Here is a 23539-nt window from a genome sequence, read left to right on the forward strand (position 1 = left end):
CTAATCTTACCAATCTTTGACAGAGCTCCGGCATTGGTTACCGTGGGTTTGGGACGACTCATCGTAACACAGCCGCGTGATTTTTCGCTGGTCGTCTGCGCAAGTATTCCCGAGGGAGTGTCAGACCTAGCTCATGGCATACGTAACTCGATGGATGTTCTTGATTAGGAAAGTGTACAATTTGCAAACTTCTTCAGTCCCTGAAGAAAAGGACTTCAATTTCGGACTAGAACACGTCAATTCACACATCAGTCGATCGAAGCCTAGCGACTGATACCTTATGCGATGGCTCAGTCGCCGGTGTCAATACCGGGCTTTGGAATCTCTTGGCTTGGGACAAGAAGAATATGCTGCAGGAGATCGACGATCGTGACGAGCCCCTGAGATAGCCTCGGTTCTCCTCGATGGACGGTTTGGCGCAGTATGGCCTGACACCTGGACTTTCTGACGTCTTCAAGTTGCTTTCTAAGCCAAATACGAGTGTATGAGAGGAATAAGTTTGGGGGGAAAGCATTCCGTTTAGTCCACCAGTCATCCAGCCCCGATGCCGTCAAAGGAAAGCTGCGTTCTCCCTCAATGAAGCTCAAGACAGACTCTTCAGGGCGGCAACAACTAACCGAGTTCACGGATCAGTGATCCTATTCCGGCGATGTCATATTTCAAGTGCTTTCGGTCCGATGAACAGAGCCTCAGACACATCATTACAGGAAGTAAAGGATTGATCGCAGAAAAGGAGAGACCTGTCATTCCTTGACGCTCATATAGTCGGAGGCTATAGGCAAGGTTCTTTGCCACAGTGCAGCTGTCATCGTACCTTGGTGTTACGTCCTCATTCTCCGACATGAACGCCGACACACCGCTCCGGCTTGGTGTTGCTGGCGGCAGCGGATCCGAATTTGGTGACTGTGCGGAGCTTCCTCTGAAGCCTCTCGTTTCCCATTGTTATCTACCTACTTCCTTCTTCGTTTGTTGGCTACTTCCACTAGGTTTACCTATACTTCAGGGAAGTTAAACTGTATCGACAATGTAAACAACAACAATACGGTGATGGCGAGTGCTTTTGTTGGCCTGGACATGGCATGGAGACACGAGCCGAATGTTGTTATGGCTCTTGTCTCACGAGAGACTCCTCTTGAGAGATGTTCAGAAGACCCACGAGTAAGGAGTCAAACTGTTCTAGGCCTTGAGGTATGGCATACCCAGGGAGTTCGTGTTTTACCACCGGAGTCAGAACAGCGTCGCAACGGGATCCGTATCCCAGAGTCTAAATGTTTGCGTGTTTGGCGGGTCCCGGAGGCATCCCCATCTGCACGGTCTTGGCAGCTAATGCAGATCACTTTGCGTCGCGGAGCAAATGTCGCCATGTCTCGCTAAATCTGGCGTACAAACTCCAGGGGATGATGAATTTCAAGGCTCGCGGGAACTTTGGTTTCGTCCATGATTCGGTTCGTGGGCCTGCATCCGCCAAACTGAGCATGCGTGTTGGCGCAAGTCACAGTGCTGTTCTATTTCGTTAATGGATTCCTGGCACTATGGTTAGTGATGTCCCATTATCATGGAATTGCGGTCTACATTATTTATGAGGACGCAAATCCAATCCGGAATCCGACCGGCGATGCCCCGGATAGGTTCGGGAAAAGTAGATCAGTTGACCGGCGTTGCGGAAAGTTGTCTCCGATGACGGGGTCGACAACGCGGATGGGCCTCATATTTAAATGAAAGACCTGACTACGGAATCCTCTCCAGAATCGCAGCCACGCTCTCATTCTCAGTTAACGCGGGCACTTGTCGCGCACGCCAGCCCATTGCATTGAGATAACAATGTGCCTCAAGCCACGAGCTTCACTTCTATGAAACCTCGGCCGTTTACTATTCACACAATCCGAATACTCCGAAGAAAATTATGACAAGAAGAGTCATACTGTGGTCGTTGCTCACACTTCTCAGAACACTATCCCTTGGTGCAAGATCGAAGTGATGAAGTTGCAGCATCTGCCTTGAGTAGGCATGATGGTGTAGAAACTGATGGTACAACACCCGGAGCATTCTTTGCTACAAGAACTCTTGATCATTGCGGTGTAATATAACGCGGGAGGCTCCTTTACCTAGGCATAGTCGCGACGAGAAAGTCAGAGAAGCCAGCGCATTCCGCTAAACAGAGCCAGATCTGTTGACAAACGTTGGTTTAAAACATGCGTTGACGGTCAGGAGCAGACAGGATAAGCCAATGAATATGCCCGCGAGGTTCTTTATTCTTTGTTGTTGCCGAAAATACAGGTATGCAGGCTCAGGTGGGGGTTCCCTGGCCTTCATAATCATCGAGGCGTGGTACTGATTGCATTCTTTGATTCTGCTTCCTATTCAGTCTATAACTGGTCATTACCGTCTTCTGTCTATTCGAAAGCAGTGAGGAACCTACTCTTGCAAAAGTGGCTTGCGCAAATGGGGGATCCTCCTAACAAGAGAATGACTGGCTGTAGTTCTACTATATTTGTATCATCAGATTCAACAAAGGATATCATCTTTTACAACAAGGACTACGAGCAAGCTCGTGAGGCTTGGTTGGCCATTCTAATAGGAGACTGCCTGCGATGAGGCATGGCTGAAGTAGGTCTTCAATGCCAGATTTGGATAGGGGTTTGTTCGATACCTCATATGGCAGCATGTGATTGCCTCCTGCAGGCAGAGCGTCTCTCACCAAATGTGGGAAATATGTGCCAATCAAGTTCCTAATGTACATGCTCTTTCCTGTGCATTCAATGATGATGGCCACACGGGCTTCGGGTCTGATGAACTAGGTAACGTCAGAGAAATTGACCCACAACAACCAGCAAGCAGTACACTTACGAGACCCCATTGCTCGAGCAAATAGTTATCCAGAAGCTTGTAAGGAAAGGTTTCAGAGCATGGATATTCCAGCTATTAGCTCTTAGCTTTGGTTCCTCCAGTCGTGAGTCGAAAGATGGACAACAGGAAGTGAAGGCGGCATGGTCTACTTGTGAGTCTTTCTTGATGGTACGTCCAAACCACATGGAAAATCTGCCTTGAGTTCATTCTGGCCGTTATGATGGCACATCTCAAGTAGAGCCGCTGAAAATCAGTCTTCGGCAGTCACAAGCCCATGTTTTCGTCACAGTAGGCCTAAAGGACATGTTCAACTGAGCCTTTTCACTATCTCAGCCATCTCGCAGTACGTGGCGAGCTATACAACCCTCCGCACGCCAAGCTAATCTTGCTTTTCCGTATTCCCGTATTCTTTTTGTCCAGTTCGCAAAATCAGCCAAAACATCATTCACTCATCAAATGGTCCCTCCCAATGCTGCGCCCGCAAACACATTATGCCTTGAGAATCTTGGCCAGCTCGGCGACGATGGCGTCACCGACCTCCTTGGTGCCGGCGCTGCCGCCGAGGTCCTTCGTGCGCAGGCCGTTGTCGATGACGGCCTTGACGGCGTCCTCGACGGCCTGGGCCTCCTTGGGCAGGTTGAGGGAGTAGCGCAGCATCATGGCGACGGAGAGGATGGTGCCGATGGGGTTGACGACGCCCTGGCCGGAGATGTCGGGGGCAGAGCCTGTCAATTGCATTAGCACGCTTCAGTCGAAAGGAAGTCTTAGGAGAGGCTTACCGTGGATGGGCTCGTAGATGCCGTTGCACTTACCCTTGCCGTCGGGGATGCCGCTCAAGCTGGCACTGGGGAGCAGACCGATGCTACCAGGAATCACACTGGCCTCATCGGAGATGATGTCGCCGAACAGGTTGCTCGTGACGACGACGCCGTTCAGGGCGCGGGGGTTCTTGACGAGGATCATGGCGGCGGAGTCGATAAGCTGGTGCTCGATCTTGAGCTGGGGGAACTCCCTCTCGAACAGCTCGGTGATGACCTTGCGCCACAGGCGGCTGGTGGCCAGGACGTTGGCCTTGTCCAAGCTCCAGACGGTCTTCTCGCCGCGGGCGATGGCGAGGAAGCCGGCCAGGCGGCCGATGCGCTCGACCTCCTCGCGGGAGTAGGGCTCGGAGTCCCAGGCCTTGCCGTCGCCGGTGTCCTCCTTGCGCTCGCCAAAGTAGATGCCGCCCGTCAGCTCGCGGACGATGACCATGTCGGTGCCGCGGCAGACGTCGGCCTTGAGGGGGGAGAAGTCGACGAGGGCCTCGGAGGCGAAGCTGCAGGGGCGCAGGTTACCGTAGGTTCCCATCTCCTTGCGGAGCCTCAGGAGACCCTGCTCGGGGCGGACGGCGCCGGTGCCCCATTTCGGGCCGCCGATGGCGCCGAGGAGGACGGCGTCGGCGGAGTTGGCGGCGGCGAGGGCCTCGTCGGTGAGAGGGGAGCCGGTGGCGTCGATGGAGGCCTGGTGGGCGGGTGGTCAGATTGCTGTCGCGAGACCAGGCGGGCGGGATCGGAGGGGACTTACACCACCCAGGAGGTGGTCCTGGAGGTTGAACTTGCCGGCGGAGGGGCTGCCGGACTCGATTGTCTTGAGGACCTGCGGGAATTGGTCAGTCTCGCGATGCGCGACGCGTCAGTCCCTTTGTGAGGCATACCTTGACAGCCTCAGCGACAACCTAGAACAGAGTTTCATTAGCTACGTTCCCCCGCCAAGCCGAAGCTTCTCCGTTGCGCGAGCTCACCTCGGGACCGCAGTGGTCACCAGCAAACACCACAATGTTGTGCGTCGCCATCTTGTCTGTTGTTGAAAATAGAGGGGGTGTTGAAGGGTATTGAACGGAAAGCGGAGGGGGTATCAGGTTGCAATTGAAGCAGATGTGAAGAAGGAAAGAAGCAAACTGAGCAGCAAGTCAGGTACGAAGGAAATGAGTCCGTTCCGGCGAACAGGTGAGCTGTTTGCCCCGCATCCCGCACAAGATTGAAAAAGTTAGGCCCAGTTCCAACCCCGCCTTCCGAAGTCGGAGCCGTAGCTTCACTGAGGTTCGCCCTGTAGCACGCCCTGGAGCCTGCGCCCCGCACTCACCCAGCACCCCACGGAGCTGCACAGCGTCGTCGTTCGGCTTCCGTCGGCGCCGGTTCGTCCCGGCGCCCCAGTCTTCTTCCCCCTTCCGGTCGTCTCTCCGGCGACGATCCTCCCCTTTCGTATCTCTCGCTCGGGAAGATGCAGGCCGAGTGGTGTCACTCGCATTGCCGGCATTGGTGCCGTGCCGGTGGACACACCGGCTTTTCCGAGGCAAGGTCGTTCCCGGCGGCTTTCCCACCCCAACTACATTCCCAGGCCAATGTGCCGGTATTTAGACGGAAACTTGCAACAGTGAAGTCAATCAATCGAGCAGACCCAATACTCAATGTCTGTGCATCGGGTTCTTTTTCTAATTCAACTAGATACTGGGGTGCTCCACGTATGACACGGTTTATGCAGCGCCTAAGACGGAAGTATGCTGTTGTTCGCAAACCTCTCTATTGTTAATCGCCAGTAATAGGCCATTCAGAAGCAACAAGGTGTATTTGGTGATTTACTTCAAATTCATCAAGTTGAGGAGCGTGGTTCAAACTGCGTATACACCGTGTACTACACGGCTGGCTTATTAAGCCACTTGAGCTCCCCGACCAATGTATTCTTCTCGGTCGCCTCTCACCTTGGGCATCTCTCTCAAAGATGGGAAGCTCGCTCTTGTATATGCCGACGCGTATTTCTACCCTTGCCAGCTGTTACATGGATGGCTTGGTGTGACATATAAACGTGCTGTTTGTCTGTGTTTGCTGCCATTTCAAACCACAAACCTGATGGGATAGATGCAACACTTGCATGAAGGTAAGTATCAGAGGCTGCACAATGTCATAGCTCGGCGTGGCGTCAGGAATAAAGCAGCACTCGAGCGCTGCTCGCTCACTCAATCTACACAACGAACAAATACTCTCAAGACGGACGGCGAGGGTAATGACCAAGGGCAAGACGAGGCAGAAAGCGAAGCAACGTCTGAGAATCGCATACGTGCTGGAGACAACACCAGTCGGCGAGAACGAGGACTTGATCGCATAGACCGAGTTCACGAAATGCTGTGAATTTGTTGCCAGACGATTTCGTCAAGAAGAGGTACACAGCTCACCGTCCAGATATATTTCCTGACCAGAGAAAAGACGACACAACGTCGGTCTCGTTTCGGGTAGAAAACCTTATGCGTATTTAGACCGTATTCAGAGGAAGCCCTACTTGAGCGAATCATCGACAGCTTCCATACAGCATCCGAGTCTGCCTGAGACGAGGCCCAATCGCCCCTCTCACATGCGTCTCCAGCTATATGAATGGTTTGCCTCCCCGAGTTCTATCTGGGAGCTGTCTCTTTACGCAATTAGACGCAACAGAACTCCTTCCTTTGTAGCGAGACAACTTGTAGGCCACAGGATCTGTTTAAGATCTCAACGGAACTGTCGCATACAATGCAACAGTCTTTTAAAATATCGAGTGGCAGAATACAGAGACCTACAATGAACCAAGGCCGGAGATGCAGGGAGAAGCCGGTAACAATGACGGCAATATAACGACGTAACTTGGAGCGCCGGCCAGATCGCGAATATAGCCGATGACGATATCTCCGGACTATGACTACCAAGAACCGAACTTCACGGCACCAGTTGATTGTCAAATACCATACTTTCGATACGTAAGTGAGGTACATATAGGCTTCAGAATCTCGGAGAACGTGGAATATTCGATCGAATATGCACCATTGTAACATCCTCTTGATTTCTTCGGTGACATGCCTCTGCCTATGTCGCGTTCCTTTTGGAAGAAATCCGTCGAGGGTATTTCTAAGGCAGTACACAGCGCTAAATTGGCAGAAAAAAGTTTCATGGTGGGGTCTGAGGTCTAACATTTCACCACACAATGTCCCGAATCTTTGTGATGTTCTCTAGTAAAGGCAGTACAAATTCTCGGCAATCGGGTTTTCGACAACTGCATCATGCTCTCGATCTCGACGTCTTGATCTACCCATATAAATTTTCCCGTCTTTCACTGCGGGTATCCCCTGTATATTCAAGCACAATACACACGGGCCCAGTGTGCATGAACGAGGTGCCTGTCCTCCAACGATCATCTTGTTGCCAATTGCGAGTACGGCTTGGAGCACCAATGAGTGATATCTACTGATGGGCCCTTCCCAAAACAGTGGACGACAAACACGACCTATTTTGTCGAGCGCTGAAAGTCCGCCATGCTCATTTCTTTTATGCCTCCAGCCATGCTTTCCCCTTCAAAGTGACTGATGTACCCAGCGAAGCCAGAGAGGCCAGCGACGGCAATTGCTGTTCGAATATAAGTTGAACAGGATCGAGGCTTTCCTCATGTTACATCGACAATCATATATCGGAAGTATGTGGCGTTCTCGATTCTATAGTTAAAGTCTCGGAGCAGGCTGCTACCCTTACCTTCTGAGTCGACCGCGAGTTACACATGGGCTCCTTCCCTCACCCGCAAAACGCACAGCAGTCGACAGAATACAATGGCGTCACGGTACAAATACGCCAAAGACGACAGCGGTGCAAAAAGCCGAAAGAGCGTATGACACACCAGAAAGGTCATTAACAATAGAACAGCATATGGAGGAATGTTTGGGGTTACCAGACGTTCACGCTCGAGCTTTTAACCCGACTAGTCGAGTACCAGCCAAGGCTTACGATCCATTGTTGAATTGATAGATACATGCCTAGGTAGGAGTAATATATACCCGACTGCGTGGATGGGCAATCTCCAGGCTGTGCGTGACATTCTGCACTTCTGCGGAACGAAGCCTGTGGGAGCATGCCACATTCAGACATATCCATTCACGTTTTTGAACGATCGCTAGGCCTCGTAGCCAGTAAACATTTTGGACATCGACGTACAGGATGCATAGCCTCGTGTTGTTCATTAAATCGCAAGTGTGTACACTCTCGGGTATCATATGTACTCATCAACGTCCAGGATGACTTGATGGCGGATTGCCCCGGGTTCTCTTTCTAAACTTTTTCTTTCCTTTGCAAAGACATTATTGCAGCGTCGGAAGCCTGAAATATTACATTGAAAGCTCGACTGGGCCACGAGCTACCGGAAGGATTTGTGCTTTAGCGGGCTCGCCCCTGACGGGCCCAGCACTGGGCCGTTTCCGCGATGCCGTCCACCGCGCATGTTGGGGGTGTTGGAGCAGAAGGCACAGATATATACACTCGGAAGGGTTCGCCGCGAAATGTTGATGCAGGGCCCGTGAAGCCACATCTCGCAGGATTCGCTGGGAATGGTCAGCCAAGTCGATCACCATAACCTTCGTTAGACTTACCATTGGACCATGTACTCTCCTGGCCTGTCAGCGTTGTTCCTGCAAACGCAGCGCACACTGTAGGTGGCCTTTGTGGGAGAAGGCAGGCTGGCCTCGGTGAGTGCGCCGGGCGACATTAGACCTCCTTGGAAGTTCCCAACAAAGCTGCCAGAGGCAAAACGGTTAGACCGCTGGCTGCCGAGGGTCTGGGGACCTCGCTTCTGGCGGCTCTCAATCAGCTTGCGCAGTTCGCTTGCGGCATCGCCGCCTTTCCCGTGGTTATCATTCATCACTGTCTCTGCTTCGCTCTCGGCGTCGTGTTGTGAAGTTGAAGCACCATGACTGCTTGAGCTGTGTTCGCTCACGCTTCTGCGAGATGAATGGAACATGGAAGACGAAGTAGGCTTGCGAGGATCAGGGAGAGCAAAGGACGTGGTCCGGCTGGGAATGATGATGGGCTCGTCATCTGTAGAAGAATCATCGTCCTCGGAATCCCAGCTCTTTTCTCTGCGTGGCATTTCCCTGGTGACGGGCTTCCTCTGTGCGCCATTGGATCCGGCATCATCAACGACGACGGTGGTCTCAGCTCGGGCTCTGCCTTTCGAGTCAATTGTGAACTTGACGGACGTCCGGGTACGGGGGCTCGATTCAGGGATTGAGGTCAGGCTTGATAGCCGCGAGTGCTGCTGCTTCAGAGGTGATAGTCTGCCTGAAGGTCGACTAAGAGGCCGACTAGGTCCTACGGCCGGGCCGTTGTTGACCACGGGTCTGGGCTGGATGGCGGGAGCCAGCGTCGGCAGCGCCTTACGACGGCCACGGTTCTCACTAACGCTTCGTTGAAGCCCGTTGGGGCGTCCCTGGGACTTGGAGGGCGAGCTTCCCAACATGTGGTCTGGCATTCTACTGGGTGCCAACTCCCTGGAACTGAGGGAACGGCGTATGTCCCCGCCGTGCATTGGTGCTCTTGATTGAGTTTCCGCAGCCGCTGCCAAAGCATATTGTGCGGACCCTTGTGTCACGGGGATATTGGTCTCCATATTCGAAGATGACGGTCGGCTGAAAAGCAGACCCGGATCCACACCGGCGCCGGGGCTTACAATACCAAAAGGATCCTCCGCCGACGTCGTGAACGAAGCCATGGAAATATCCGCTGAGCTGGACTGGACGTTAGACGCAGGGGGCTTAGGAGCCAGGGGTCGGCTTCGCTTGACGGGCTGAGTATTTTCTTGACTATTTGCCGGCGGAAGGGGGGTTGTTTCCTGGAACATTTGCGAAGCGTCAAACGACGGCATGTGACGGTGGGTTGGCTGGAAAACATTAGGACCAAAAGAGAAATCAATGTCCATTGCCGACATGTCGGCGCCGGGGTCCCAGAAGCTGTTGGGAGCCGTTGCCGGCGCCGACATGGGATAGCCGAACATGTCGGTAGCAGTTACAAACGCCGCCGCCATGTTCTGCTGTGGGGTCCCGGAAAAGTCTGGCTGGCCGTAGCCATGATCATTTTGCATATTGTCTGCCCGGAGCTTCGGCGCAAGTTTCCGTCCACCCTTGTGTGAAGACGGCGGAGGAGTGGCCGTTTGTCCGTTCAGATCCGCAGCTCCCTCTCTGTCTCCCGCCTGCTTCGGCGCTCCTTGTGAAGCCGGGTTCGGGCTGGCTGGTCCGTCTTTCTGGTTGGGAATTCCGTGCTGCTGTTCGGTCGAGGTCTTGTGGGAAGAATTCAGTCGTTGAGAGATATCAACCGGCGGCAAAGGTAAGCTCGGGTTGGGCGAGAGGTGATTAGCATGGGATGCTATCTGAGCAGCGAGGCTCTCGGCAGACAGGGGTCTTTTCAGGCCGGTCGAAGGGGGATATGAGGTCGATGCGGAGGAAAACTCGGCAAAAGGGGTCTGGGAGCCTCTCAGGTTGCCAGGAGTGGTGTTGAAGACGGAGTATTCCTCTGCGAAACGAGGAGTCCAGCCGCCAGCGTCGTCGAAGTGACCTTGTCGTTGCTTTGGGGTTTCGAAGACGGGACTCGGGAAAACGGCGGAGGTTGGGGTCTGTTTGGGTGTGGGCGGCTGAGCGTTTGGGTTTCCAAAGCTGCAGAACAGGATCTCAAGTTAGCAAAAGTGTTTAGAGGCAGAAGTGCGGCCCTGTTGATCATCCTGCGGCCTGGTGGAAGGCAGAAGACCAACGTGAACGGGGGGTGGATTGGTAGGTAGAAATCTTGCCTGGAAGCCAGCTGATCCCCACTCATAGCAATTCTACTGTACTTCACACAACCCTAACTCGGACATGGCAGAACCACCTGTGCAAACGGAATTGTCGAGTGTCGATGGTGCAGACGTAATCTCTGCAGGTCCAAATGTCAGAACCAAGTGGCAATGGCCTTGTCGGAGTGACGGAGAGGCAGGCGCAGGGCTTTCGAAGTCTGGGCTCGTGAACCGGGGGCGTACGGGGCCGACGGGGCGTGTCAGGCGGGGGCGGCTTCAGGCTCGTATATCATTGATCATTAAAGAAGCTCGTGGGGCCGTAGATTCATGAGAATAGCATTACACTGGAAGTTGAATGTCCGAGTGAGCAAGAGAGTTGCCTAGGATTCGAGGCCGGGGGGTTGGGAGGTGCAGAAGGGAAACGTTGCGTAGGGAGGACCGTGAGATGCGGTCAGGAGACGGAGGGAGACGGAGCAAGCGTACCAGCAGAAGACGGGTTACAGAAGCAGATGAAGATCTAGTCGTCAGGATCGTAAGACAGCAAAGCAGAGCAGAGCCTTGTCCTTCAGTAGAGCGCTTCCGACAGAGCGCAGGTTGCAGAGGAGGCGGCACGAGAGGAAGAGGAGAGAGGAAAGGAGCGTCCGGGAGCCAATCGTTAACCGTGGAAGGGGAATGGGAAAACGAGATACCAGTCCAGAGAAATGGTGGTCAGGCAAGGTAAAGCAAGGTAGCAGCAGTATGTGACCGTCCAACAAGTAATCGAAGTACCTGCAGCGTGGGAGAGTAGCACTGCACTCGCTGCTGGTACGCTGGTACGTAGATGAAGCTAGGCAGAGACGGTCTTCCCTCGTTGGAGACTCGTTGGAGGTTGCTAAAATTTTTGGCACTCGGGATGCATCAATGTACCTCGAGTTAAGGGCCGTCAGAGTACGTATCCATCGAGAAGGAAGTCTTCATTGGCGGAAGACAGCACTGTCCAGCAGAGCACAGCGCAGGCTGCGTGACGGGAGCGCTGATAATTCAAGGCAGAGTGCGGAAACAGGCGCCTTCATCACCCGTCCTGCTAGGGGTCCCCTGGGCGCCAGCGGTGGTAAATGAACACTTCAATTAAAGAAAACGACTTGACGTTTCTCTCGGCTCCCGGGGCCTTGTCAAAAGCCACATGCGTCGGCTTCGAGTCCAGAACACTTTGACAACTCTCTGAGTCTGTGTTGCGTCTCCTCTGCGAAGGAATTACGGATACTGACGTTGACAAGACTAAAACGTATCAGGCCCAGCAGCAGGGAGGTTGGAAGGGTCTAAGATGGTGTTTGGTGTCTCGAGCATCCGGGCAACGTGAGGTCAGGCTGCTCTGATCGCTGGGCCGGCGCGGGTGCACTGACGGCCAGCAGTGTTCAGATGGATGCCAGATCCAGCGAGCCGTTGCCCGCACAGATGCTGCCGTGGCTGCTTTGCAGTGGCAGCATGTCCGGCGTAGTCCAGCTGGTTTCTCCTTCGGGCGGCGCCAGCGCTTGTTCAGGTATTCCAGGGTTTCAAGGTTTGGCAAACACGGGATGATGGAGGCAAAGTAAGCTTCGACTGGCCCGGATGGCGCTGGACATGGCGTCTTGGTCGTCCGAGCTACCGCACAAGACCAACCAACCTACACATGGCACCGCAGGTATTGAATGCGGAGAGGAACGTTGGAACGCTCCATGCGCACATCATCCTCATGCAGCCCAATGTCCTGTTATGGCGCAATGGGGATGGTTGGGCGAGAACCTCGTACTGAGATACATGCCTGGCCCGGACAGCGGCTAACACCAAGGTACCGTTTGTTACTGCTGAGGCTATTGCGATAGAGCCCAGCCGATGGTGGGATGCGATGAACTCTAGGGGCTGAAGAAAGGGTTGCTCCAAGGATGTTCCTGCGTGGCATGGACTTGTCTCGGTGCTCGAGGTTATCTGCGCCTGAAATATGCAAATCAGCAGCTGTCGTCTAACAAAACTAGTGTGCTCTGGCATGATGTCGACCTGATTTGTTCTGATTCGGCATATCCTTTCCACATGCACTCAGAGGCTTCCCTTTGGAGACCGATATTCCAGCCTGGAAGGCCACTGGAAGCCCATACACGTCCAAAGCATTTCAAGGAAGCCACGGCAGACCAGTTGCCTCAGGTTCAGGCCCGTTTCTTTAGCCAGGGCCTTATTCGAGTTGCTTAGGTGGTTGCTGGTTGCAACGGCTCGGCTACGGAGCAAGCGAAATGTCCTAATGTGATGGCGGAAAGGATCTTAGGCAGAGCCATGCAAGGTACTTATCCAAACGGAGCGTCATCTTTCAGCGTTGCTGCAATGTACTATGTAAGGCGGGGAAAGTTGAGCAGGGAGAAGTATTGGAGAGTCTTCTCCGAAGACAGGGACACCAGAGATGGAAGAAAAAGGGACGGCCTTCACAGCACCAAGCCCAACTAAGGTACGCCGTGAGTCCATGTACGGTGGGAATGTCTAGGCCGGGCGAGCAGCCACTTCCTCCACTGCAGATGCGCAGCGGCCACTGGCGATGACAACTGCAAGTGCTGCAAGTGGCAGCTGCCAGAGGCCACCCATTCTTGGATGGCTTCAACCGTGCCTGTGCCTGCAGGGCCATGACATGGCAGATTCGACAGCACACCTTCTACCTTACCTACCTAGGTAGATGCACGTTGTTTGGTTTGATGCGGTAATGAATGACGGCAGGCTCTTGCAGATGCCACTGCAGCCCTGCCAGTGAAACATCAGCACCTCTGGATTCTCCATCACGAACATCTCCCGCAGTCAACTACCTGATTGCCATCATCGCCGGTCCATCCATCCATTCCACATCCTTCAGAGACAACCCGGCAACCCCTCCGACAAGACTTTCGACTGGCTGCCACCAAGTCCCGAAGCATGTAAGCGGCAGGTGAGAGTCAACGCGGCGCTGCGCTACCAGCAGACTAGCCTCGTTGGTGCTTCTCCCGCAACGCACCGGATCGCAAGGCATGTGTGCATGTGTGCGCCAAGGAGATAGGGGAGCAGAGGGCTAGCTCTGGCTCTGGACTGGACTGGACTGGACTGGAACTCGTTCGAGCTGCCGTGTCACTCCCCCGCCATTGGGCCATGATGCCAGCTGATACCATGGTGGTGATGCCACCTTTGCTCACCAATCTGTTACCCTCTCGAGCATACTCGCCCTCACCAAGATGAATAAGGCAAAGTAAGCCGCCGGGAGATCCCCACTGTTTCGAGGCCAGCTTCAACAGCCTGCAGCTGAGTCCGGCAAGGGGTCGTGCTTTAGTGCACTGAAACCTCGTGGAATCGACGTTAGGATCTTCCAACTCCAGATCGATCGGTTGTCTCTCCAACAGACACAAATGACGGGAAAGCAGATCAATCACCCGCAAATCAGTCGGTTGCCGAAGCTAAAGCCCGGAATCACGAGCCTCGCTTCGCCTCCGTCTCGTCTCCCACTTCCCATCGCTTCGTCTGGAGTTTCAGACGGTCAATGGACCACAACCGACTGCCGAATGGAGCGCTGGCCAGGGACAGACCAAGACACTTATCGACTACCTATTCAAGGGCTGATATCGGCGGGTCTTCGTGAAGCCAGCAGCGCACCATTTATTCAGTAGCTGAACTCTGACATTCCCTTCGATGTCGGGGTTTCGGCGAGAGCCCAAGAGACCAATTATGCGTTGTCAAGAAACATGTCTGAGCCGTTTGGTGACGAGGCAATGGTCCCTTGGCTCCCACCACAAGCCCGTGTCCCGCAACAGACATCATACAGTCGGCGCTCGAGGTTGGCAGCCCTTCCTGTCGCCCTGTTTCGGTCAAGCCCCTTGGATGCCCGGCAGAGGCTGCGGCTCTCTCGCCATTGCAGATTGATGGCGTTGACTGCACGACATGTTCCCATGGTTGGATGGGTCTGCGGGTGCAAATGCCAGCAGCTACGATGTTGTCTCAGTCTCGCCAATTCACGACACTGCCAAGACCTCGTCATCCAAGTCAACACTTGTTTCCTCTCAAGTTTCGAGCCGAGCGGCAGATCAATCACGCACGGCGCCTCGCCAGTTTTCTCGGAAATATTCCCGACGGCTCGGAAACCAAAGTGGACAGTGAGCGCATTTCCTGATACGAATCTTGTCCTGACACAGGCCGCCCGCTGCGATTTCCGGAGACGATGAACTATGCACTCACCAGCCTCGATGCGTCAAATGCCTGCGGCAGAGTCTGGCAGTGTTCGTAGGGCTCTTGTTACCTAGGATAGCTTAGTTGTGGCTTTTCTGACTTTCAACGTTTGTTTCCATGGCTGAGGGGGCTGAGGGGATTGCTTCTACGTTTCCAGCCAATCTATATGGGCAGGCTTTGTTCATTGCCTTGGTAAACGCCACCATCGTTTCTCAGACGCCTAAACATCAAGGTTGTCAATAAGCATGCGGCTCAGAGGGATTTGCGGTGCATCAAAATGCATGCTCAGGCAAGCAGACCGATTCACCTTCTGGCATACCATCAGACGAACTCTCCTTGCGAAGCTTACCGGTACAAGGCCTCTTCCGCTGCTGAGAAAGCCTTAATACCAAACGAATTCCCAGCGCGGCTGATAGTCCATTTGACGGCGGTTCACTTTGATCAGATGACATGGTCTGAACAGTCGTACGTCAAGGCCAACAATGACTGAAGGATGCAGATGGTATCTACACCGTCAGCAACTAGTGAGGGGCAAAACTGCTCTTGAACTTACTCCCAGCAGACCGATTCCCTATTTTGGCAACTGCTTCGCCGCTTCTGCGGCCTCCAACAGGGTCCTTTCCAGCCCCGTCTGCACCCATACGCTTAGATACGGATGCCAACGATGGTTGTCATTTCGGAATAATTCCAACAATGCCGGTGAAGACATGCTGTTGAACAATCAAAACGCCACAGATGCAGTCTTTTTTTCGGCTCAACCCAATCAAGAAGCAAAACCAGCTTCGATGACGGGTTGCTGTCAACTTCAGGGGCTGAAATAGCCTGCTGCAAGAGGTCCTGTCGGCCAGAGATCGACTGGCGGAGATCAATCGGCGACACCTGCAGAGTCCGCAACCAGCGTCTTGCAAGCACGTGTATCCCCAGCTCACGATTGGCTCGATTGGCTCGTCTGGCGTTGAGCAAGTCGTTTCTGATGCTGCGGCTACAAGGGGGTTTAAGTGGTTGCAGCAACATGCCATTTGGTGGCCCACGAGCGGCTCCCGTTGTCTCTGTGCAACTAACTGAAAAGTACCAAATAACTCATCACATACATAGTACTCTACCGCGTACGCCCGAATTGACTTCTCACCACTTTCGCGAATTCCATGTCCGCCCGAGACGCCGCAGCATCACCCAAGACCTCGGTGGCAATGCTGAGTTTCTGCCCAGGACCAGGGCGTGAGGCCAGTCCCAACTCTGTTGCCAGTCGTTTGCGTCTGTGAACAGCAATACCCCTTTTTCGCGTGTCTGGCATATCCCGTCCTTTCCCAATTCCCTAGCGCTTGCCAGAATCCGGATACGACCTCAACTCGCGCAACATGTGGACATGATGGGGATGGAGGAGGAAGAGGGCCATCAAAACCACAAACTTGGAACCGAGGCCGTCCCCGGTCCATGCAGTGCTCCGCCGTAGGGCAAGAATAAGCACGATCGTCTGCGTATCATGGTGGCCTGCCGCAAAGGGAGAGACGGCCTCTGCGGTGGCCGCCCCCGGGTACATATTGGCGGGGTCACCCAGTCGAGACGCATGAATTTGGGAGATTGCACACGCCCCCGATGCCTTTTTCTCTGCTCGTGGCACACGCCGCTAAGAGAGAGGAAAAAAATGCTCTCTGGTCTTGCCCAAAAGATCTTCTTCCGGGATACCCGTCGAATCGAAACAACCGTAAAAGAAAGCGACAGGCGCGTGGTAAAGGTTTGAGTGTTATTCTTGGGTGAACCCGGGATAGCGTGGACGGCCTCCTCCGGCGAGAGGGGTAGCCGGCCTTGGTCTCCGACGCCGAGCTTTCGCCCGGCCGCTCGCCCGCATCCCCAGTCAGGTACCGTGCCGCCGTCGAAACGCTGTTGCAGCCCAACATAAGGCATTCTTGACTTGACCACTCTTGTCACGCTGCTGGACGGCCTACCCCGATCGTCCAAACTCGTCCAGAGAGTCAGTCGCATTAACCGCCGTCAACCCAACTTTCGCAGACAAGCTGCCGCCGTTGTGTTTCCGTAGGCGCATATCGAGGTCCATGTCGATCATGTCGGAAGCCCTTTTACAGGACCACAGACGCGCAACACCTCTCCCGTGAATTCAAAAGTCCAAAACATCCAAGCGCCCAGCTGGACCACCTTTGAGAGAGGAGAAGCAGAAAACACCTCAGAAAGGCACCCACATGGTGCTGAGGTACCACTGCCGTGCTTCATGCCTTGCGCCCCGGCGACGGGTAACCGAAGCGAACGAGACCTGTGTATCTGACTATCCTCCGCGCAACTCCTACTTGCCGAACCCCGTCCTCGTCGTCGTCTACAAAGTATTAACCTCCCATCCTCACCGGGCAGGCCGGGTTCCTGGCTTGGCTCCATTAGTTTCGTTTGGTTCCTGGTCCGATGTCCTCGTTTACCCCTGGCTCTATCTATTTCCCGGCGATGACAGGCCTGCCGCCCATCCACTTGCCTACCTGCCGCGTCCTTTTCTGCCCGCATGAGAGGCGTGTCCGTCTACGCCCCCCCTTTGGATCCTTGAGAGGACGCTCAACATCGTGGCTTCAACCCCCGTCGGCAGATGCCCGTTCCTGAACCATCCCCTTTTCGGGGGACAGACAGGACGCAGAATGCAAACCCCCAAAGAGAAGGGGTCCCCGACTCCCATGCCGTGCCCACATTCTCGGCCAACCAACATCTCCACCGATCTTCACATCGGCCATATCGGGGTGGAGGGGGAGGAAGGGCCCTCCGCCTTGCCCAACTCCTCGTCATCACAACCCGGCCCTTTTCCCTCCCCCTCTCGCCCCGGTCTCCCATCCTTGTCCCCGGATCCCGCGAGAACTTCCATTGCCCACTCCGAACACTTTGCGCATGTCACCACGACGGACGCCACGAGCCAGTCAAAGCCCAAGACCACATCCTCTCTCGAACCAATCCTAGCTAACCCATCGATATGTGCATGCCCATCTAGTACATACTCCCCTGAACGAGCCACGCCGTTCCCAGCCAGCCCACACTCACAGAGAGGGGCGGCGGTCCCCCCTTTTTCCTTCCATGTGCTTCTCCCACGCCTTCGACCACGACCCGGGCGCCCACACATCATCGCGATTCACGTCCAGGATCGTTGGGGTTTGTTTAGCACGCGCGGACTATGAGCGGGGGTTGCTGCGTTCAGTTCAGTCCAGCGAAGAAAGGGAAAGGGGAGTCATAGCTCGTGATGGGACCGCGGACTGCGTGCCGCCCGCCTCTGATCCTCCTTCTCCTGTGTTCTCTGGTCCCCGGTCCACGGAATGTGGCACGGCCTCGTCAGCGTGTGTGCGGGAGGCCTACGTCAAGTGGCTCGCTCCTATATCGAACCTCTCGCTATGACAGTGCACGTGTGGTGTTCAGTAGCCCGTTGTAAACCATCATGAATATTGTCTCTCTTCGAGTCTGATTGCAGATTATCACGTCCACCACCAAGCGGGAGGTCTGTCTGAAATGACCGTGTGTTCCTCATTCTGCGGTTAAAAGTGAAAAAAAAAAAAAGTCTAACTACGTACTACTGCCCGCGGGTTCTTGCCAAACGTAAACACAGTTTTTCCCACCATCGTCATTGTCATGGTCCCAGAGGACTGACTGACTGACTGACCTGGGGGTGTCCCTCCAAAAGCCCATTTTGCCAAACAATCCCACCCGCCCGGCCTTCCCATTCGCCAGTGATATTTCCAGCCCGAAAAAAACTTTTGTTTCCCTATTTCTTCCCCCAGAGTAAAAAAAGAGAAACTCTGGGTGAAGAATAGGAAGAAGAAAAGTGTGATCCCACTCCTGAAGCATTCCACCTTTTCCTCCCCTTGATATCATATGGTATGTCCTCCTCAAACAAAAAATAGGTGACAAAAAGAAGAAAAAAATAGATCAGATACAAGAATCCAAAAAAAGAAGAAACCCGGCAGAGATTTAACTATCTACGATTAGGGTGTGGAAGAGGAAAGTTGGGGGAAGCAAGAATCGAAAAGGTCAAAGGGGGATGGAAAGGACTGAACTGAACTGAAGCACAAGTAACCGAAAAGCAAAAAAAGAGTCACATCAAGCACTGGACAAAAACTGGGGACCCCGCGTTTCCTCTTCCAACGGTTGAGTTGTTCGAAAATGAAGCGATGACAAAAACTGGGTTGAGACTCTGGCCATTATTTTCTTCCTGCTCTGCGTCGCGGCGTGGGTGTGTGGTGGTGTTTGATGTGGCGAGTAATGTAGAATGGTGTGATTTGGTGGTATTCCTCCTCTTATCGGGGCATAAAGTCGCATGAAATCAGGAACAGACGTGGTCGAAGGAAAAGGGAAGGGGGAAAAGAGGTATTTCCGAGGTTTGTTGTTTCGATGGGAAGAGGTAAATAGAATTTTTTTTTCTGTGTTGAGTGTGTGATGGATGATGATGGTTGAATCGTCATGACATTCTCTTTCTCTTTCTTCTTGAGCCCATCGCGGCATGAACTTCCCTGGTCCTCCTCTTGTTCCTCCACATACAAACAAAGGTGTCACACACACACACAGAACCCAACATTTCCCGTGATCCTCCCGAAAGGTATTTTTTCCCCATGCCCAGTAGTCTATAAGATTTGAGAATTTCGTTGAAGAAAAGCGTTTCGATTTCGTGAGGGTTAGGCAAAAAGAGGATAGAGAGATGGAAACCGCTGAGCAAAAGAGAAAGGGTTTGAGACGTTACTTTTTCTCGTGACGACGTTTCGTGGGGAGATAGGAAAAAAGGGTTTTTGGTTACCACAGTGCGCGCGCTCTGCGGCGAGAGGGGAGTGTAAAGTCGAGACAACAAAGGAAAATTCTGAAACAGGAATAAGGTGGTATCAGTCGTGTATTTTTTGGAGGTTCGCGAAACACACACACAAAAACATCTCAAGATCAGGAAGCAACAGACAGCAGAACAGACTAGATCATGCCGGGCATGCCTTCGAGCGGGTTGATGATGCCCCGTTGTTGGGCTTGCATCTGGCCTTGGCTCATCTGGGGCATCGGCGGCACCTGTTGAAGGTGTTGCTGCTGGTGCTGGTGCTGATGCTGTTGCTGCTGCTGCTGCATCTGCGCGGGTGTCGGCGTGCTCGTGACCGAGGCGGCTGACTGCGGCGTGATGGGCGTCTGCTGAGGCATCGGGGGAGCCTGTCCAGGTTCAACCTTTGGCTTGGCCATCTGCGACGCTGCCAGGTTGCGGTTGTGGCTGCTCTCACGACGACGCTTGGGGGCGTCCTTGATCTTGGGATGAGTGTGGCACTAGATACGAGTTAGTTGGCCGGTCGTGACGGGAAAGAATAAAGACAAACTTACCTTGTATGCGTGTCTGAACCACGTAGTACCCTTCTTCTTGCTGCTCACCAACGCAATCCAGTCGTTGCAGCTGCCGCAGAGTCCCTCCCATACGTCGGGGTTGCCGTCCATCCGCCTGGTTTCTTGCGGCTCCTGGAACGGGTTGCCCGTGGCGGCGGAGATTCCGTGGGTGAATGACTTGTCGTACCAGAAGGCAGAGTTCTTGAGCACCAGCCAGCGGCCGGGCTTGCAGATGCCGCACCATCCCTCACGCTTGTTACCGTGGCCGCGAACCCATCGGGGCGTGTACAGGTCGCCCTCGAACCTCAACTCCTGCTCGTGGGGGACGAGGTCAGGGTCGGACGGGTTCATGTCCTCCGGGGGCGGCGGGACTTGCTCCTCGTGAAGGGAGGCGTACAGGTCGGGCGGGTCAGACAGGTCGGTGTAGTGGCTGTGGAGGGAATGCGGGTCGGCGTTGCTCTGGAGCATACGGAAGAGGCCGTGAGACAGCAGCGGCGGCGGCGCCTCGAAGTGATGAGCGTCGGGGTGCGGGAAGCCGTTTGATGGCAATTGAGACGGGAGAAGCATGCTGTTCATGCTGTTTCTCTGGAATTGCGGCGGACCGGCCATCATGAAGGGGTGCTGCTGAGCTGCTTGCAGGTTGGTGAAGTTCAGAGGGACCTGGTTATGTTGGATCGTCGGCGACGAGTGTCTGGAGGACATGCGCTGGTGGGCACCGAAGGCGTCGTGGCCGGGATGGAAGACGAACGGGGTTTGGCGACGGTTCTGCTGGGTTCCGTATGATCCAGTCGACCATCTCTTGGTGGTTCCTCGCTCAACGCTGTACGGGGCAGATCGCATGCCCGGTCGGGGTGACGGGGAGGCTCGGCCGCGGCTCTGGGTCCTGACAAGTTCAGATCGGCTTTGAGGCGTCATTCGTGGGGACGCCACGGGTGACAATTGAGTCGACGACATCAATGAGTTGCGGTTAGACGGCGGCGGATAGTCTGAGCTGAACGATGGCGCCTCCGATAGAGCGGCGGAGAAGTCCTCGTACGACGGCATGTCTGAGAGGGCGCCCGACGTCGACATGGTGAACGAAGATCCTGACATGCGTCTCGGGTTGGGACCGCAGTCGAAGTTGAACTCGCTGTCCGTCTGCTGTCCGTATCTCAAGTCGAGGACGGGAATGGCCTCGTCGGTTGTGTAAGCCTGCCCAATCATCTCCGTGTCCAGCCCATGGAACTCAAAGTTGTCTTCACATGGCTTCTGTTGCCAGGCTGCATCATCATTAGCACGAGAGGGGTCAACCTCTGATGGACCGACTCACTGTTCTCCATTGTGGTGACGGGATAGAAGTCTTGTTGATGGACCGAGACGGGACGGGACATGGCGTCGCTGGGGGTCTGCTGCATGGGAAGAGGCGATGAATCCCACGATGGGAGTGTGCCGTAGTCGTCGCTCATACTGTAAGAGAAGCCCTCGTGGATGGTCGCAGGCCTGGGCCGCATGCCTTGAGACGTCGGAGTTGTCCATACTCCAGCGGGTGCTCCCACGCCCTCTTGTTTGACGGGCATGTCATTACCGTTCATGTTGATGATGGGCGTTGTGCGTGGCGGGACGTCTCTTCTGAACTTGTTGTTGGGGTTGAAGGTGAAGGAAGGTGTGTGTATTTGTTGCCGACTAAATCGTACTTGTAAGTCATGTATGTCGGAGGCATGCAGGGACGGGATGGGGCCTACAGCTGTGCCTGACCAGATTCCATGGTGCTTAGACAGGAACAAGACAAGGGAGCGTGCGGTTAATCAACTATCGGGTTGATGCTGAACGGGGGACGGTGGGTTGTTAGCATTGATCCTCGGACGAGGGACTACCAAGGGTGGCAGTTGTATCTGACGGCATTCGGGGGGGTCCACACTGCCCACGTATCGACGAGCGCGATCCGACAGGCCGAAAGAGGGCTTCCATGGAACTTACTTGGAAGAAATCTGGCGCAGTGGCCAACCTGGGCGGAGAGACACAAAATAATCTCCGGACCGGGCGAGTAATGGAATGGCCACTGAGTGGTTGTTTGTTGGGATCCGTTCAGAACGCGTAGATTTTCTTCGTCTCCTTCCCTTCTAGGCTCCTCTCTCTTTCTGTTCCGTCTCCTTGGTTTCCTTTCCGGACTCTTCCTCGCACGCGGGTGGATGGCGATGAGCGTTAGGGACAGCGGGTCCTCGCGATGAGGCTAGTGGTGGTTGTTGACGGTAGGGATTCCCGTCCTCAACTAGACTTGTCTGTGGGTGTGTGTAATGTGTGATGAGTGAGTAAGTGCTGGTTGGTGTGTGATCGGTATTTGGGTATATATGTATGTATGCGAGTAATTCCTCAAAGGCGAGTGAGCAGTGTAAGGAGCGTCGTGAGTTTGCGGCGGTCACCAGCAACTCGTTTGAATGCTTCAGTGTGCGTTGAGGATGAGGATGAGAGCGCGATAGCTGGCTAGCCGTCCAGGTTCCTGGCAGGATGAAGAGAGCCAGCTCCCGGAGAGTAGGTATTATAGATGCGAAGAGGTAGTAGCCCCCCTCGAAAAGGAAAAAATATTATAGGTAACAAGGCTCGAAAAAGGAGTGACTAGCAATGGGAATCATGGGTAGTGAGGCCTTGGTAAGTGGGACGCAAAAGGAGAGCAAAAAGAAGGCAAGACGAGGGGCGGTGCAGAGGATCCTGGAGGTATAAAAGAAGTAGCGTGGAAAAAGAAGCATCATCCATGGACAGACCAATAGGTCTGCACGGTCAGGTTCGGAACGTCGGTTGGAGCTAAGCCGGATTCCCTGATACAAACCTCTTCCTGTCTGTGAACTTGGGGGCAGAGGCAGGCGTGCGAGAAAGAGCTTGGCCGGGCTCACCAAGAGGACAGGACTGGCAGGGGGTAGACTTTTGGTGGTGGACAAGGTAACATCTGTTCGTCGATGTGGATGTGTGGGAGTGAGATGCCGATGAACCAGGGACAGGCCTACCGCCAGCTGTTTTTGGAAGACGGGGGACAAGGATCTAAGGCACCGACAAGGCTATACCCAGCTCATGGATGTGTGTGTTCATAAACTAAGGCCTAGATTGAGAGGTAGGGCAGTACATGGCACGAACTCGGGGCCGTCAATTGGCGTGATGGGTAATTGTCACTTGAGCGAGAGAAAGCGAGAGAGAGTCCGGATAGACCAGACAGTATCATGGTAAGAGGGACTGAGAGGAGGAAGGGCTGATGGTGGTGTGGGGAGTCCGAGGGACTGAGAGCCCATAGAAGGAGGGGGGGAGGGGAGTGAAGGACTGGGAGACTTGAGAGCAACGCCAACCCATGAAAAGATTAACCGCTCAACCAGTCAGAGACAAGAAAAGGATGGGATGGAGGGAAAAGGGCAGAAAGTAAAAAGAGGGAGTACCTTTCCGAACGGAGTGCAACTTGCACCTGAGAAGGTCACTTGGTTCTGGAGCTCATCCATCCACACTTCTTTTCCATACGGATACACCTGGCATACCTTGTCAGAGACACCCTCCCCCTTCTAGACCTTTTAGCCCCCCTCCCCGTCCCCGTTCACTCGCCATATTTTTTTCTGAGCAGTCTACTATGGCAGCGGCGGTG

General features: G+C 54.2%; 4 protein-coding genes across 4 annotated transcripts; all 4 read right to left on the reverse strand.

Annotated features, from left to right (window-relative positions):
* Positions 1 to 3336: 3336 nt before the first annotated feature.
* On the reverse strand, positions 3337 to 4678 carry GCG54_00006694 (3-isopropylmalate dehydrogenase; the record flags this gene model as incomplete). The annotated part of the gene is made up of 5 exons (XM_045406693.1): positions 3337 to 3572; positions 3627 to 4347; positions 4411 to 4482; positions 4541 to 4561; positions 4628 to 4678. The coding sequence occupies 5 exons, from the start codon at positions 4676 to 4678 to the stop codon at positions 3337 to 3339; spliced, it is 1101 nt and encodes a 366-aa protein (XP_045269945.1).
* Positions 4679 to 8031: 3353 nt separating this feature from the next.
* GCG54_00006695 (uncharacterized protein) lies at positions 8032 to 9141 on the reverse strand (the record flags this gene model as incomplete). The annotated part of the gene is made up of 2 exons (XM_045406694.1): positions 8032 to 8215; positions 8264 to 9141. The coding sequence occupies 2 exons, from the start codon at positions 9139 to 9141 to the stop codon at positions 8032 to 8034; spliced, it is 1062 nt and encodes a 353-aa protein (XP_045269946.1).
* Position 9142: 1 nt separating this feature from the next.
* On the reverse strand, positions 9143 to 10475 carry GCG54_00006696 (uncharacterized protein; the record flags this gene model as incomplete). Its single annotated transcript, XM_045406695.1, has 3 exons — positions 9143 to 9298; positions 9409 to 10318; positions 10414 to 10475. 3 exons carry the CDS (start codon positions 10473 to 10475, stop codon positions 9143 to 9145), a joined length of 1128 nt encoding a protein of 375 aa, XP_045269947.1.
* A 9073-nt stretch (positions 10476 to 19548) lies between these two features.
* On the reverse strand, positions 19549 to 21512 carry GCG54_00006697 (uncharacterized protein; the record flags this gene model as incomplete). Its single annotated transcript, XM_045406696.1, has 3 exons — positions 19549 to 19887; positions 19942 to 21200; positions 21251 to 21512. 3 exons carry the CDS (start codon positions 21510 to 21512, stop codon positions 19549 to 19551), a joined length of 1860 nt encoding a protein of 619 aa, XP_045269948.1.
* Positions 21513 to 23539: the final 2027 nt, after the last annotated feature.

Source organism: Colletotrichum gloeosporioides (genome assembly GCF_011800055.1).
Source record: "Colletotrichum gloeosporioides strain Lc1 chromosome Unknown consensus_10, whole genome shotgun sequence".
In the NCBI taxonomy this organism is placed as follows: Eukaryota; Fungi; Ascomycota; class Sordariomycetes; order Glomerellales; family Glomerellaceae; genus Colletotrichum; species Colletotrichum gloeosporioides.